At 35.7% G+C, this 16,681-nt stretch overlaps 1 protein-coding gene across 1 annotated transcript in view; it reads left to right on the top strand.

Annotated features, from left to right (window-relative positions):
* The window catches only part of CMYA5 (cardiomyopathy associated 5), a 126,652-nt gene that overhangs the window by 100,816 nt on the left and 9,155 nt on the right, over positions 1–16,681 (top strand). The window contains exons 10-12 of the mRNA XM_036762580.1: positions 2,689–2,822; positions 12,232–12,331; positions 16,207–16,380. Of these exons, the coding sequence (XP_036618475.1) occupies positions 2,689–2,822; positions 12,232–12,331; positions 16,207–16,380 (408 nt within the window). The remainder of the gene's footprint in view (positions 1–2,688; positions 2,823–12,231; positions 12,332–16,206; positions 16,381–16,681) is intronic.

Here is a 16,681-nt window from a genome sequence, read left to right as displayed (position 1 = left end):
GTTTCCTAAGTTAGTGCTCTCCACACTTCTTTGATCACACACTCTTATCAATTAAAATTTTTTTGAATGTGAATATCTAATATATGTATATTTGCTTATTTATAAATCACATAATGTAAAACTATATTAATACCATACTTGATAAAACTTACCCAAAACTAGAAATCTAAAAAGAATAAGCTAAAGATGAAATTATATTTGATCCTAGAGGCAATAGGGAGTCACTGGAGTTTATTGAGTAGGGGAGTGATGCTGTCAGACTTGCACTTTAGGAAAATCAATTTGGTACCTGTGTGGAGGATAGAATGAAATTGAGGGAAAATTGAAATAGGGTGAACAATCAGAAACTATTGCTCTAGTGCAAGTGAGAGGTGATGAGGGCCTGAACTGAGGGTCTGTTTGAGTGTAGAGAAAGGGACAGATGTGAAAGATGTTGTGAAGGTAGAATCAACGACATTTGGCACCCGATTGGATGGGAGAGGGAGAGAGTGAGGAGCCCAGGATGATCCTCAAGATGACAGGATTTTAATCTAGGTTGCTAGAAGAACAGCGATGCCTTCAACAGGAATCAGGAAATTTGGAAGAGTTGTGGGTCTTGGGGTGAGGGGGAAGATAAGTATCTGTGAACCTCCCCCCCCCATTCATTCCCACTACTGTGCAACTCACTGTGTTACACTGAAACATTAAAAACAAAAAGCCCACAAAGGGGTATCAGTTGCAGCAACAAGCTGATCTTGGGGGCAGAGTGCATGTACACTGGGAGTTGGGGAAAGTTGCTTGTACAGCTGCTGGTGCCAGTGCCTGGTGGTGGTCAGGTTAAAATGTCCCTGAGAGACCTCTGCCCCACAGCAGAAGGAGAGAAGGTGAGGACTTGAACAGCTCTGAGAGCCTGGTGAGGGGGAGGGCGGATGGAGATAGTGATGGACACAATGAATGAAGAAGGCTTAGTCAGGTGGGAGGCAGGCTCCATGACTGGGTGTTATTGGGATGGTTGGATTCAACCTGATTGCTTATCCCTTGGGGTCATTTTACAGTCCATTGGGGGTTCAGGGCTCTAACTTTAGAGACCACTGTTCCAAAGTATGCTCTCATATTGATTTTTCTGCTTTCTTCTGTACATTTACTTAAACTTCTGTATAGGGCAGGGGTTCTTAACCATTTTTGTGTATAATTGACCACTTCAGCAGTCTGATAAAAACCTGTGGATCCTTTCTTAAAATACTGTTTTTAAATGCATAAAATAGGATCATTTTAATTATTATTATTGAATTTTAAATTATTAAATTAATTTATCATTATTTAACACAGGATTAAAAAGAAATATATAATATTATATATAATATGTATATGTATGATGATATATAATTCTCAAAATTTTTTTAAAACCCAAGTTTACAGACTAAGTTAAGAACCCCATACTAAGCCCCATAGTATGGCTTCTCTTTGGACAAGCTGAGGAAAATGCATTTGTCCATAACTGTATAAATGGTCAGAACAAGGATTTCAAAGCAGCCCAAGAAAGAAAACAGGCAGAGGGAAAAGCATATTATTGTGATGAGGTTCATGAAACCATAATGAATCGATGAAAACTTGCTAATGTTGATAGGATTGGAGGGTGTTAGCTAAGTTTCCTTAGTAATAAGACATCACCACTGGTCATTCTTCAAGCCCCTGAGCCCCTATTCTCTCCCCCACCCCATTCTTCTTATATTTAAATGACTAGGTTAACAGCTTTGTATTATTTTCTTGGTTGCTAAACTTCTCCTTTCTTTCTGAGGAGCAAATTTGCTTTAAACAATATTATTCTTCCTGAAAACCCATTTCCATGAATCTTTTTGGCCTTTGGCAAGATGACCACTTACTCAGTCATGACCCATCTTGAGTTTTGTTGAAGTTCAAGTTTATTAATTAAATATATATAGTATCCTTTTAGTCCAAAAGGACCCTCCAAGATCAAAGGAAAGTGAAATCCTAGAGGAAATAAATATATTTTTGGAAGGTCACTAAGACTTCCAAATTAGTCTCCCTTATAATTCAAAAACACCTTTTCTGGTTCTCCTCAAAATGATGTTCTGGAAGGCATTTTTAACAGTGACATAAATCAATAGAGGCAGAAACAATTTTAAAGAAAAAATAAATCCTAGTGGACAAGCCCTGAACATTATGCAGATTCTAGTGCTCTCTGGTGGGACAACAATGAAAAATCACCTTCTGAGATAAAACATGGAGTAATGCCTTACTATTCTTACAAATCAACTAGTGCTCTTATCTTCTGAGTGCACAAAATCTAGATGTCTAGCAGTGCTCCCATTTGGAATTGGTACATTAACAAGGAATGAGTCCAACCATAATCCTTCTGCCTTGGAGATGGCTCAAAAAAATTTTTAGATTTGGAGCTCTGGGGACTTTGGAATTCACCCCTGTGACTCCAAATGTATGGCTTTCCCCAACAAAACCATGTGGTTTTGTTGCTATTCCGTTCACTGATTTGAAAGCTCAGAAAGGGAAATGGATATGGAAAGAGACCTGAGTGATAGATTGATATCATAGGAGAGAGATTAAGATGTCTCAACTGTGTCATAAAAAAGGAACCAAAAAGGGTACTTATTTCTACATAAAGTTTAATTAGTGATTTAGCATTGGATCTTATTGCTAAAATCTGTTTATTTGTGTTTACTTTATTTTTAGATCTTACTCTGGAATTAAAGGATTTCAATTAAAAGTTAACCTCCAGCCCAATGATAACTACTTTTTCTATGCAAAAGCTGTCAATGCTTTTGGGACAAGCGAGCAGAGTGAAGCTGCTCTCATTTCCACCAGAGGTAAAGTATCCCTTTCTAAAATTAACTGACTTTTCTTCTGTTGTTCTTGTTTTACTCTAAATTGAGTTCCCCAAGCATTCCCATTTTCCCATGTAACTCTCTTGATTTATCATTAGAGGGCACTATGGGCTCCTACCTGCAAAAGCATTGTTCATTCTTCCCTGACCTGCCATCCAAGGAAAATCTCTGCTCTCAGAGGGAGAATGGAGCTCACCAGTAGCTCTCTAGATGGTGCTGGTGGCTGATACTTGAAATAGCATTACATTAGAAAGAGCTTTAGTTTAGAGGTTTAATTCCTGCTTTGTCACTAATGAGTGACCTTGTGACCTTGGGTTGGTCACTTCTAATCATTAAGAATCACTCCTTTGGATTGTGGCATTGTTGGGTTATTCCTTAGTAGACCCTATACAAATGTAAAAAGAATGTTAACGTATGAAGTCAATGGTTCACATTAAGCCGGACCACTTAAACACTATTGATACTCTTCATGTTCAATATTTCTGTAAACACTAATGAGTTGCCAGACTTCTAGAGTAACAGAATTACATCCATATTAACATTTTCATTATAAATGAAATTAAAAAAAAACCACAAAGGCATATCGGATAAGCAGATGGACAATTCACAGGTTCACTTTGCAGACGTGAATATAAAAGTTGGTGGAATTAGTTTTTTTTTTGTTTAGTATTTTATTTCTCCCCAATTACATGTAAAAACAATTTTAACATTAGTTTTTAAAACTTTGAGTACCAAATTCTCTTCCTTCCTCCCTTTCCCACCACCCCCTCATCGTGAAGGCAAGCAATTTGATATAGGTTATACATATGTAGTCATGCATAACATTTCCATATTAGTCATGTTGTGAAAGAAAACAGACCAAAAAAAAAAAAAAAACTAAGGAAAAATAAAGTAAAAAAAGTATGCTTCAGTCCATATTCAGACACCATCCATTTTTTCTCTGGGGATGGATTGCATTTTTCATCGCAAGTCCTTCAGAGTTGTCTTGGATCATTGTATTGCTGAGAATAGCTAAGTCATTCACAGCTGATCATTGCATGATATTGCTGTTACTTTGTACACAGTACATTTCACTTTGTATGAGCTCATGTAAGTCTTTCCAGGTTTTTCTGAGAGCATCCTGCTCATCATTTCTTATAGCAAAATAGTATTCCATCACAATCACATTTGTTCAGCCATTCCCCAATTGATGGGCATCCCCCCAATTTCCAATTCTTTGCCACCAGAAAAGAGCTGCTATAAATATTTTTGTATATATAGGTCCTTTTTTCTTTCTGGCTTTTTAAAGTCTCTTTTTGGATACAGACCTAGTAGTGGTATTGCTAGGTCAAAGGGTATGCAGGATTTTATAGCCCTTTGGGCATAGGTCCAAATTGCTCTACAGGATGGTTGAATCAATTCACAACTCCACCAACAGTGCATTAATGTCTCATTTTTCCCACATCTTTTCCACCATTTCTCATTTTACTTTTCTGTCCTATTAGCCAATCTGATAGTTATGAGGTAGTACCTCAGAATTGTTTTAGTTTGGTTTTTTCCAGTCAATAGTGAGTTAGAGCATTTTTAATATGGCTTTAGATAGCTTTGATTACTTCATCTGAAAACTTCATATCTTTTGATCATTTATCAGTTGGGTAACGGCTCTTATTTTTTATAAATGTGACTCAATTCTCTATATGTTTGAGAAATGAGGCCTTCATCAGAGAAACTTGTTTCAAAATTTTTTCAGTTCCTACTGCTGTTTTTCCCTCCATCCTATTCCTCCCTCCCCACCCCACCCCAATTTATTCTATTCTCTCTCACTTTTTTTGCCTCTTTTTTCATTTGGCCAAATGTAGATAGGAGCCCATAGTGCCCTCTGATGGTAAAAATGTACTCACCTGTCCCTCCTCAAAAGTGTTTTGGTTTTGATTAGTTCTCCCCCAATCCTCCCTCCCTTCCACAAGCACCCTTTCTGTTACTCCCTTCCTCCCTACTTTCCTGTAGAGTAAGATAGATTCCTATACTTAATTTGAACCAATTCTGATGAACATAAAGTTCACTCACTCCCCTTTACTTCCCCCATCTTCCCCTCAACTGTAAAAGCTTTCTCTTGCCCCTTTTATGTGAGATAATTTACTCCATTCTACTTCTCCCTTTTCCTTTCTCCTAGTGCATTCCTCTCTCACCCTTTAATTTTCTTTTTTGCATATCATCCCTTCATATTTGACTCACACTTCTGCTCTCTGTCTATATATATTCCTTCTAATTGCCCTAATGATTAGAAACTTCTTATGAGTTACAAGTATTATCTTCCCATGTAGGAATATAGATAGTTTAACCTTAAGTTGCTTATGATTTCCCTTTTCTGTTTACCTTTTTATGCTGCTATTGAGCCTTGTATTTGAAAGTCAAATTTTCTATTTAGCTTGGGTCTTTTCATCAAAAATGCTTGAAAGTTCTCTATTTCCTTGAATATCTATTTTTCTCCCTGAAGAATTATACTCAGTTTTGCTGGGTAAGTGATTTTGGTTGTAATCCTAGCTCCTTTGCCCTCTGGAATATCATATCCCAAGCACTCTGATACTTTAATGTAGAAGCTGCTAAATCTTGTTATTATGCTGACTGTGGCTCCATGATACTTGAACTGTTTCTTTCTGGCTGCTTATGATATTTTCTCCTTGACCTGGGAGCTCTGAAATTTGGCTATAACATTCCTGGAAGTTTTCATTTTGGAATTTCTTTCAGGAGGTGATTGGTGGATTGTTTCAATTTCTATTTTGTCCTCTGGTTCTAGAATACCAGGGTAATTTTCCTCAATAATTTCTTGAAAAATGATGTCTAGTCTCTCTTTTTAATCATAGCTTTCAGGTAGTCCAATAATTTTTAAATTACCTCTCCTGGATCTATTTTCCATGTTAATTGTTTTTCCAATGAGATATTTCACATTGTCTTCTATTTTTTTCATCCTTTTGGATTTATTTTATTGTTTCTTGATTTCTCATAAAATCATTAACTTCCATTTGCTCTATTCTAATTTTTAAGGAATTATTTTCTTCAGTGACCTTATGTACCTCTTTTTCCATTTTGGCCAATTCTACTTTTTAAGGAGTATTTTTCTTCAGTGAATTTTTGTACCTCTTTTTCCATTTGGCCAATTCTGCTTTTCGAGGCATTCATTGGCTTTTTGAACCTCTTTTAACATTTGGCCTATTCTGTTTTTTAAGGTGTTATTTTCTTCAGTATTTGTTGTCTCCTTTACGAAGCTGTTAATTTTTTTTTCATGATTTTCATGCATCACTCTTATTTCTCTTTCTAATTTTTCCTTACCTCTCTTACTTGATTTTTAAAATCCTTTTTGAGCTCGTCCATGGCCTGAAACCAAGTTATATTTTTCTTGGAGGCTTTGGATGTAGAAACTTTGACTTTGTTATTTTCTTCTGAGTGTGTGTTTTGATCTTCCTTCTCACCACAGTAACTTTCTATAATCAGGATTTTTTCTGTTATTCACTCATTTTCCCAGCCCATTTCTTGACTTTTAACTGTTTGTTAAAGTGAGTCTCTGCTTCCAGGGTGGAGGGTACACCCTCCCAAATTTCAGGGGTTTTCTGCAGCTGTTTTCAGAGAAATTTCTAGGGATTTGTAAGTTTTCAATTCTTCCAAGGTGGTAACATCTAGAGAGAGGTGTATTTACTATTCTCCTGGCCTGTGCATGACCACAAGCACTCTTTTCTGCCTTGAAACTGTGATGAACATCCCTGGTCCACCATGGCCACAAGCTGGGGTGTACCAGTGCTCCTCCTTGCCCTGGGACTGCCACCAGGACTGTGATCTGGATCCAAGTATGGTCAAAGCAACAAAGTCCTGCCTCAGTGCTAGAAAAGAGACCTCTGTAATCTCTATCTGACCAATTGCTCAACCCCCTTACTGTCTGTGAGCTGAGAGCTCTGGAAGCAGCCACTGCTATTGCTGAGTCACTGGCTCTCAAGACCTGCTCCTGGTTTGTGCTTGCATAACCTGGACTGGACTGTGTTCCATTCTTACCTAGGTGTGGTAGACCTTTCCTATTGACCTTCTAAGTTATCTTTGGCTGGAAAATTATTTCACCCCATCATTTCGTGGGTTCTGCTGCTCCGTGAATTTTTTTATGTCATTATTTAAAGGTTTTCAGAGGAGTTTGGGGGAAGCTCATGTGAGTCACTGCCTTTTCTCCACCATCTTGGCTCTGCCTCCTGGAATTAGTTTTATTATGAACCTACAGGCAACCAGAAACATAATTTCATAGAACACTTGGCCATATCATCTAAAAGTATGTATGAGTGTAAGCAAACAGATCACCATGACAATAACTGGAGTTTATGTGCCAGCATCTGTTGCAAAGAATAAAATAGAGAAATTCATTTAAAGAGCTTAAAAGATTCTTCAAATCAAAGTCATCATATGCCTCAATACTTCTTGACTTCAATGCAAAAGTGGACCCAAGGAAGGATATCAAAAGTTATAACTATTATCATTTCTTGCAAGATAAGTCTAGAACCCAGATGTGACCTTAGTTGGCAAACACTTAGTCTCCTTGCCAAATGGAGAGAAATGGTAGCTAAATTCAACACAGTTTCTAGTACAAGCTCATTTGCAAAATATTATGAAAGAAGATGATGAAAGATTATGAATAATTTCACTTTACAAAACAACCAAAGATAGCTGAAGAAGTAAAATTCAATAAACTGTAGTGATTCTCTATTGCAGCCAGAATCAAAGATAAAATCCAATGTTTGGCTATCAAAGCCCTTTGTAGCCTGGCCCCTTCCTCACTTTTCAGTTTTCTCACACCTTACTCCCCTTTATATTTTCTATGATCAAGTGACACTCACCTCTTGTTCCCCCCCAAAAAGATACTCCAGCTCCCAATTCTGTACATTTTCTTTTTTCTTGTTTATATTTTATATTTTTTGTAACTTTTTAATTAATTTTAAACTTAAAATGGGAAAGAAAATAGAAAAAGAACATCTCCATGTACACAGCAAAACATGAGAGGATTTAATAGCAAATAGTAAATTTCCACAGCTTTTCTTTGCTCTGTTGTAGGTTTTCTTTTGTTCTCTGCTGTGTACTTTTTACTTTTTTTCCCCTCCATTCCACCCCTACCTAAAGAAGACTACAATTAAGTGCAAATACACATATACACACTGATACCTATAAACATACACATATATACACATACATACTCATACATGTATATGTAATACCATACTCTTCATATTTCCACTTGTTATCTCTTTCTCTGGAAATAGATACCATCTTCCTTCACAGGTCCAAGTCTTTCTATATTTTTCTAAGTCAACCAGCTCATCATTTCTTACACCACAGCAGTATTCCAACACAATCACATCCTATCTGAGAGATTCTCCGTGAAAGTTTTTCCTTCGATTTTCTGCATTCCTTCTATTTTTAGCTACGTTGGTTTTATTTATACAAGAAAATTTTAATTTAAAATAATTGAAATTATCCATTATACACTTCAACAGTGCTCTCATTTTATAATATACTTTAAGGTCTGATACATTTCCTTCCTTTACAACTTTGCACGTTTTCAATAGCTGTCTCATATGCCTAGAACCCTCTCCCTCCTCATCACTCCTCCTAGCTTCTCTGACTTTCTTCAAGTCTTAGCTAAAGTTCCACATTCTGTAAGAAGCCTTTTCTGATCTTCCTTAATGCTAATGTCTCCCTCTGAGATCATCTCTTATTTGTCCTGTATATATTTTGCTTGGACATAGTTGTTTGCATGTTGTCTCCTCCGTTAGACTATGAGCTCCTTGAGATCAAGGGCTATTTTTGCCTTTATATCCCTAGCACTTAGCACAGTGCCTGGCAAATAGTATGTACTTAATTAGCTGCTTCTTGGTTTGACAACAAAGCTACAGAGAGTTTGGTGTAGAATGTAGTCAACTCAGATCATCTTAAGTGCAGTTATATATGAAACTGAAAAGAGGGTGATAAATGAATGTAAAATGGAACAGATCTGTGGACATTTCTATGGTGACCTATTTCCATCTATTACAATGATAGTATCCTAACATCTAGAATCTAGCCACATGTATTTTATAATGAAGTGAAAGTGGTTCTTCAGAAACTGTTAGGGAAAGAAGCTGAACTTGACCAAATACGTACAAAAGACATCTTTGTTGGAGACAACTTAATTTTAAAGGTACACAGGAATACATTTTACAGATATTTTAAAGAGACTCCTAAAGAATGAGAAAAGTCATAAATGTAACATTTACCCACTACTGCCACCAAAGCCAACTGAGAAAACATCAGTGACTATTCACCCATATGTCTACTCTCTCATCTCTCTAAAACTTTTATGAGAATAGTTCATTCACACCCCAAGAGTATCCTTGATGAAAATGCAAGAAGAAAACAGGCAGGTTCCTGCAGATAGTCTTCTACTACATATCAATATTCAGAGCTATCAGATAGCTGTAAAGAATTTAAGCTGTTTCTATTTTTTTTAATTTCAGAAAAGCATTTGGTGCAGTAAAACAAAAACTAGCCTTAAAGTTTCTATTGCAACAAGCTATTTACTATGCCTCTATCAAAATCATATAAAATACTATGGCATTTATTATAGTAGATATAACTTTGTTCAATGAATCCCTGAGTATCAATATCAAGTAAACATTAGTTCCACTAAGGCATTTGCCAGTATCACAGAAGGTAGACCATCCCTGTGCAGAGTCCCAGTAGGATGATTCCCTGTCAATGGTATGATTCTCCAAATGCTCCTATTTATAGGACATTGTACTAATTATGTTGAGTCTGGCAACACTATGAATTCTTATCAACGAAATCCATAGTCATTCAAAAGAATTAGCCTAACCATGTCCACTAGAGCAACAAAATAAATAAAGATGAATGCTGTTCAGTTGATAACATGAAGTGCAAGTTTAACACATTGAGTAGTTCATTGATACACATATAATCTAGACAGATCAACCAATCAACAAACATTTTTAAGCGTCTACTGTGTGCCCAACACTGGACTAGGCATTAGGGATATGAACTTAAAAAGTGAAACAATTTCTATTCTCAAGGATTTTACATTCTACTGGATAACAAGCACATACAAATATAAGTATATATAGTATAAACACAAGGTAATTAATTAAATATAAGGAAGTTTGGGAGGGAGGGCACTGCCAGTTGTGGGGATCAGGAAAAGCTTTATAAAGAAGATGACTCTTGAGCTGCATCTTGAAGAGGGATTCTAGGGTGAACATGAGGAGGGACCCCCTTCCAGGCATGGGGAATGAGCGGTGCAAAAGCATGGTTATGAGCAATGGAATGTGTGGGGAACAGAGAGGATCAGTTTGCCTGAAGTGTAGAGTGCAGGGAAAGAAGTAATATAAGATGAGGCTGGAATGATCAGTTGGAGTCATGTTATTAAGTACTCAAGGAAGAGGAGGTGTTTATATTTTATCCTAGGGATAAGCAAGCAAACAAACAAATAGGGAACCATTGGAGTTTATTGAATAGAGCAGTGACAGGATCAGAACTGTTCTTAAAGAAAATCACTTTGGAAGCTGTGTGGAGGATGATTGTACTGAGGAGGGACTTGAGGTAGTGAGAATGATTAGAAGGGAATGGCAGTAATCTAGGAAAGAGGGAGGGGTGTTCTGGAGCCAGCTCTAATCAGCTTGGACCATGTGAGCATTTACATCTCAGATATGGGCAGCCACTGCAAATCAGGCTTTGATTTATTGTTTTGTTGATTGCTTTAAGAAAGTGTTGATAATGCAGATTAGACTTTAAAATGGGTATTCAGTTTTTTTCCACCAGAGAGCCTGGTTGTTAAACATTTTCCAGCATACTACTGTATTGCTCTATAAACATTGCTTGAGCTCAACAGGATGCTGAAGAAGGCTCAGGGAATGAAGTCGTCACCAGACTGGAGGCTAATAATAAAAATGACGATGATGATGATGATGGTGATGTTTGCAAAGTGCTTTATTATTATTGCATTATTGCATTTCAACCTCACAGCACTCATGGTGAGAGGTGATGGACAATATACTGGCCCAGAATTGAATAGGAGAAGGATAGAAAGTTGGATCATATTTGGGGAATTGTACAATGTTTTCAACGATCCTCCATTGTTTGCTGCCACAAATTCTCCTCTTTTTAACACCAGATTCCCTCAGGGTTGCTCTATGGCTACAAATCATGGAACGCCATAATCTCAGAACAATAAAAGTTGCAGGTGTACTAAAAAGCAATGAAAAGACACATTAGTAGACATAAGAAGACTGCAGCATGTTTTTAACAACAACTCATACATAAAAAGCAGAATAAAAGACATAATAAAAGACCTATATGACTAGAAAGGCTGCAAGAACTCTCTCTCAGTCTTTAATCTTAGAGCTTTCCCTCTGAGACTATGCCAAATTCCCTCCAAATAGATTGTTTGTATATAGCTGTTTGTATTTTGTCTCCCTCATCAGACTGAGCTCCTTGAAAGCGAGGATGGTTTTTTACCTTTCTTTGTATCTCCAGTGCTTACCGCAGTCCCTAGAACATAACAGGCACTTAATAAATGCTTGTTGACTAAATAAAGGAGGGTCAGGAAAGAATGAGGAATAACGTGGACAAAACCTCCAGAGGGTAGTTTCTAGATCAAAGGGAAGATTCACCATAGAGAACGGGAAAACGTGTATAAAAATCAAATAGAATGAGGAGACATGGAAGAGCTGTTATCTGTAATAACAGAGAGAATACTCACACTTAATGAAACCACATGTCATAGGCAGCATGACATAGCAGCTTACATTTGGAGCAATTGCCATATAAGGAACTAGAGTGGGGATCAGGATAGGCCTAGATTCTGGCCACTTCTGGGGACATGCACTCAGTGGAAGTGACCAGATCCCAGCCCTGTCCTAGCCCCACTCATGCTCTATTGTTACATATGACCATGGTTGCATATGAATTGTTTTTACTTTGATTTGATCTAATTGCATTCTTAGAATTAGTTTGCTTTGTTGTATTTTCTAGAATGTCTGGTATATCTGCAACAAGGGGATATCCTCTAGATCAGTCATAACAATATTGCCAAATCATGGTCAGTACCAAAGTCATATCATTAGAAATGGTGATTTACAGAGGGAGCCATTCAGCTTCTTTAAGGAAACTCCCATCATCATAGACACTGGAGCTGTCCAATGTACGGGTGGCTTTTCTCACCCCAAATTTCATCCTTCTCACTGCTCAACCAGTCACTCCTGGAAAAGCTCTTTAGAAAACTAGGAAGTAGAGAGCTTCACTTATCCAGTAGATGGTTCTAGGGTCAAAGTGATCCAGATTTTTCCCAGCTGTGATAGTGTTGTAATCCTCTTTGCTTAATTTGTAACAGGAACAAGATTTCTCCTACTGAGAGAGACTGCTCACCCTGCACTACAGATCTCTTCAGATGGGACAGTAATCCGCTTCACTGAGAGGAGGCGACTCACCGAGTAAGTAGAATCCTCAGCAGGGAAAGTTCTGATGCCTCAGCTGTGGGATGTCTATTGCATGTGTCAACCTAGCACCAATTTTATGTTTATCTGAAGTGTCTGTGGAGGAAATAAAATGCAGATGCACACATATACACAATACCAAAATATTTATACACACATTTATATAACCAATAAATTAAAACTCATTTATTAATAGCTTACCAGACATTGTTCTAATTGCTGTGTGAAAGGAGCTGACATCACACTGGAAGAGACAATGTGAACACATATAAGCACATGGATAATATATACAAAAGGAATACAAGGTACTTTGGGTCTGATAGCTAGATGGACTGGTAATGTTTATCAGCAAATATTAATATATATATAAACATAAATCTATCTATGTATATAGCTATATAATGTAGACCTGAACTATTTTGTATTCATTTTACATATATTATACATGTAAAATGAATAAAATGTAGTTTGGGTCTATATTATATACAGAAAGGGTCATAAATACATAACCCAGAAAGAAGTGTAAAATAAAAAGTATATATTTTTCATTTTCTTTATTTTTCTTGCCTCTTTTTTTGGCAACATGGCTAATATGGAAATTTTTTTGTGTGGTTTTACGTCTCTAATTGGTATCATATTGGATGGATAGGGGTGGGGCTGGAGTGAGGGAGAGAATTTAGAACCCCAATTTTAAAAAATGCTTTAAACAAATAAATAATGAAATGTGAAGTCTAAAATAAAACTTTCTATACTTTTCTTTAAATAAAGACAAGGAAAGTTTCCCTCTAATTTTAAAGTATATGTTATCTATGTAAAAGTGAACAATAAGTAGTTTGGGTCTATATAAATGGTATATTATTGTATAGATAATTCCTATAGAGATTTATGTCAGTTCTGCAATCTATGTATGTGCCTATATAAAGCAGACCCAAACTATCTCGTATTCATTTTAGATAGATAGATTAAAAATATGCGTATAAAATTAATTGCATAAATGTTTATATAGATAATGAATGTATATGTGATTAACATGTAGATAACGGATAATATAGATACAGATATGCAATGAATGTAAGTGGATGGATATATAGATAAATAGTGCATAAAATTACTAGGTAGTTTGAGTCTGCTATATATTATATATAATATATAAAAATTTATACGGATTGCATAATCTACATATATGTGTGTATATATATGTGTATGTATATATGTATGTATGTGTGTATATATACATATATATCAGATAGGTGCAAACTATCTTGTATTAATTGTACATATATGTGTGTGTTATCTATAGATACAATGATATAATTACTTCTTTGTATTCATTTTGTATACATAGATATATCTTCTATATATAATTGTTATGTAACAATATAATCTATTATAATGTAATTGTCTATAAATGTATTTTAGATAGATTTTATCTTCTAATATATTATGTATTATATAACATTTAATATAATTACATGTAGATAATATATCTATGTATAAAAATTTATACAAGAACATAAGATTAAAAGATATATCTAAATATATTTATAGATGATCATATCATACATTATAATAGATTATGTTATATATTATCATATAATATATAGTGATATATAGATGATATATCTATATATACAAAATGAACACAAAGGAATTTGGATCTAATATAGCTATATCTATATAAATCTCTCTCACACATACACAAACACAAACATAAAATGAATATGATAGATTGGGTATATTATATAAAAAACATACCTAGATAGAAGTGTGTTTATCTACATATGCATATACATATATATACATACATACACACATATATAAATACATATATATGTAACATACGCACTACATACATATCTACATATATATGTTTATACACACACACACACACACACACACAAACCTTACACTTCAGATCTAGAGAAAGGATTTCACTGTCTTTATTGAAAGAAAAAGGTACAGAGGATTTTTTATTTAAGACTTCTTTCTGGATAGAAGACTTTATTTAATACTTCTTTCTGGAAGAAGAGTCCATGTTGGTTCTATTTTCACTTTCTTTAACAAAAGTATTTTTTTCTTTTAATCAACCCACTTAAAAATGAGTGGGGAAAATGACCTCCACGGGCATATTAAAATCATTTTGATAACCTCACCTAAGTCGCCCTGTCCCATAGAGGGAACTTCATAGTTAGAAGTCCACAAGATGAAGATCATGATGAATGAGGAAAAAAAAAACTGTCATGTAATATGTTTTCCTACTGCACAGGGTTGCTGTGAGAATTTAATGAGATAATAGACTTGAAAACTGCAAAACACTGAAGTGTAAAATACTGCTATTTTCATGATCAAATCCACACATTTACTGGGAACAGGTTATTATTATGGAATATTCCAATAATGCTTCAATTATCACTAGTTGCAATATTTTATACTAACAGCGCAAGAAGATAGCTTAGTTGCTAAGATTTGTCAGACAGATTTCTTTAAGAAATAGATCAGGTAAGGAATAATACAGGCATAGCCCACTGTTTGTAGTAGCATCATTCACAATTCTAGCCAAACCTTCCTGTAAATTATAAAATCTGCTATCATGTCATTTGGTCAATCTCTCATCTATATCATTATTCCTATAGAACTGACTGCCCCTTGTAACATTCTTCATCTAATATCATAGCTATTGGAGTTTTATTTGCCTTGAGAATCAATTAATGATATTAAGCAGAGGATATCCAAAAATAAATTATCAGAAAAGATGATGTGGTTGTTGGCCAGGGAAATAGCTTATGGTAACCAAGTAGCTGGGGGATTTCCAGATAACGTTTTGGTCATGGCCATTTCCCTCTAATAGTGCTATAAAGTAGGGGGACAAGATCTAGAAAATTCCAATTGAATTAATCAGTTTCTCCCATGTCAGACTCGAAAAGGAAGAGAGGGCTATACAAACATTAACATCACTGAAAGTAGAGAAGCTTCCTTGTTGCCTTAACTATTTTAAGAAGAAACTGAATGAGTCACCCACACTCACTAACAAAGAAGGAAGAAGTATCAGAGTTTGCTTCATATCAACCTTCCTGACACAGAAGTAACTAAAATGTGGCAATAGGAACCCTTCATCTAGCATCATGGGAGGTCAGTGTATTTATCCCTCAAGTACAGTAATGGTACTCCCAAGAGTCTAGAGAGTCAACCAAAACTCTCCTGAAAAGCAGACTAAATAATAGAATACGGAAAACCAGTTTTATTGTTATTCATGCTCCACCTAGTTATGAATACATAAAGCATATTGATACTTGACATTAAATTAGGTGCCCACATGGTGAGTTTGGAGACAGTGGAACACATTATTAAGGACGGCTATGCAATCTCCCTCTTTGGAGGAACCTTCTGCTTCCTGGAAGGTGTACTAGATGACTTCTACCCCTATGATTCTGCGAGAGAACTTACATCACATTTAAGTTCCTGAATTTACTTTTTGCTGTTTAAAATAGAAATCCTTTCATTACTCTTCATCTTTTTCTTATACTAGATCTAACTTAATTCAATTCATATTAATTAAGTGCCTATTGTGTGTAAGACATTGTGCTTTGAAAATATGTTCTAGCTCTTCTATCCCCAATGAAATATGGTAAATGCACAGGAATGGAAAATGTATTTATAGAACAAGTATTGACAGTTTCAGAAAAACTCAGGAGATTGGTCAAAATTTGAATGTACAGTAATGCAAGAAATGTTTTAGTCCATTTTTGGCAAATTACAAGAAACTGTTGCCATCTAAAAAGAGTAGACAATTGCAAATGTGAACGTTCATGAGATAAGCACACTGTAATCATTGTGCTCAGAGGTTGCTTTAATTTTATGCATTTTACCTACAGAACTCCATCTGTCCTGGGTGAGCAACTACCTGCCTGTGGCCAACACTACTGGGAAACCACAGTAACAGACTGTCCAGCATATCGTCTAGGAATCTGCTCCAGTTCTAATGTGCAGGGTGGTGCCCTGGGACAGGGTGACGCTTCCTGGTATATGCACTGTTCTGAGCCACAGAGGTAAATTTAAATCCACATGTCTATAAGAGAGAGTGTGTTTATGTGTATCATTATTTATGTATGGCACTTTAAGAGAGTAAGTACTCTCTTAAAGTGTGAAACAGTCATAAATTTGTTGTGAGTGTTGGTTGGTTGGTGTTTAAAGCTTATTAACCTTTGCTGGTCTTCGAGAAATGTGCCAAGCTAGACTACTTTAGCCATTGTCTTAAATGAATGAATGAAAGAATGAAAAGCTTTCATTAAGTATTTACTATGTGCCAAGCACTGTGATAAGTTCTGGGGATCTAAATAGTGAGGGACA

Source organism: Trichosurus vulpecula, chromosome 1, assembly GCF_011100635.1.
Source record: "Trichosurus vulpecula isolate mTriVul1 chromosome 1, mTriVul1.pri, whole genome shotgun sequence".
Taxonomy (NCBI): domain Eukaryota; kingdom Metazoa; phylum Chordata; class Mammalia; order Diprotodontia; family Phalangeridae; genus Trichosurus; species Trichosurus vulpecula.
This window is presented reverse-complemented; position numbering and strand designations above follow the sequence as displayed.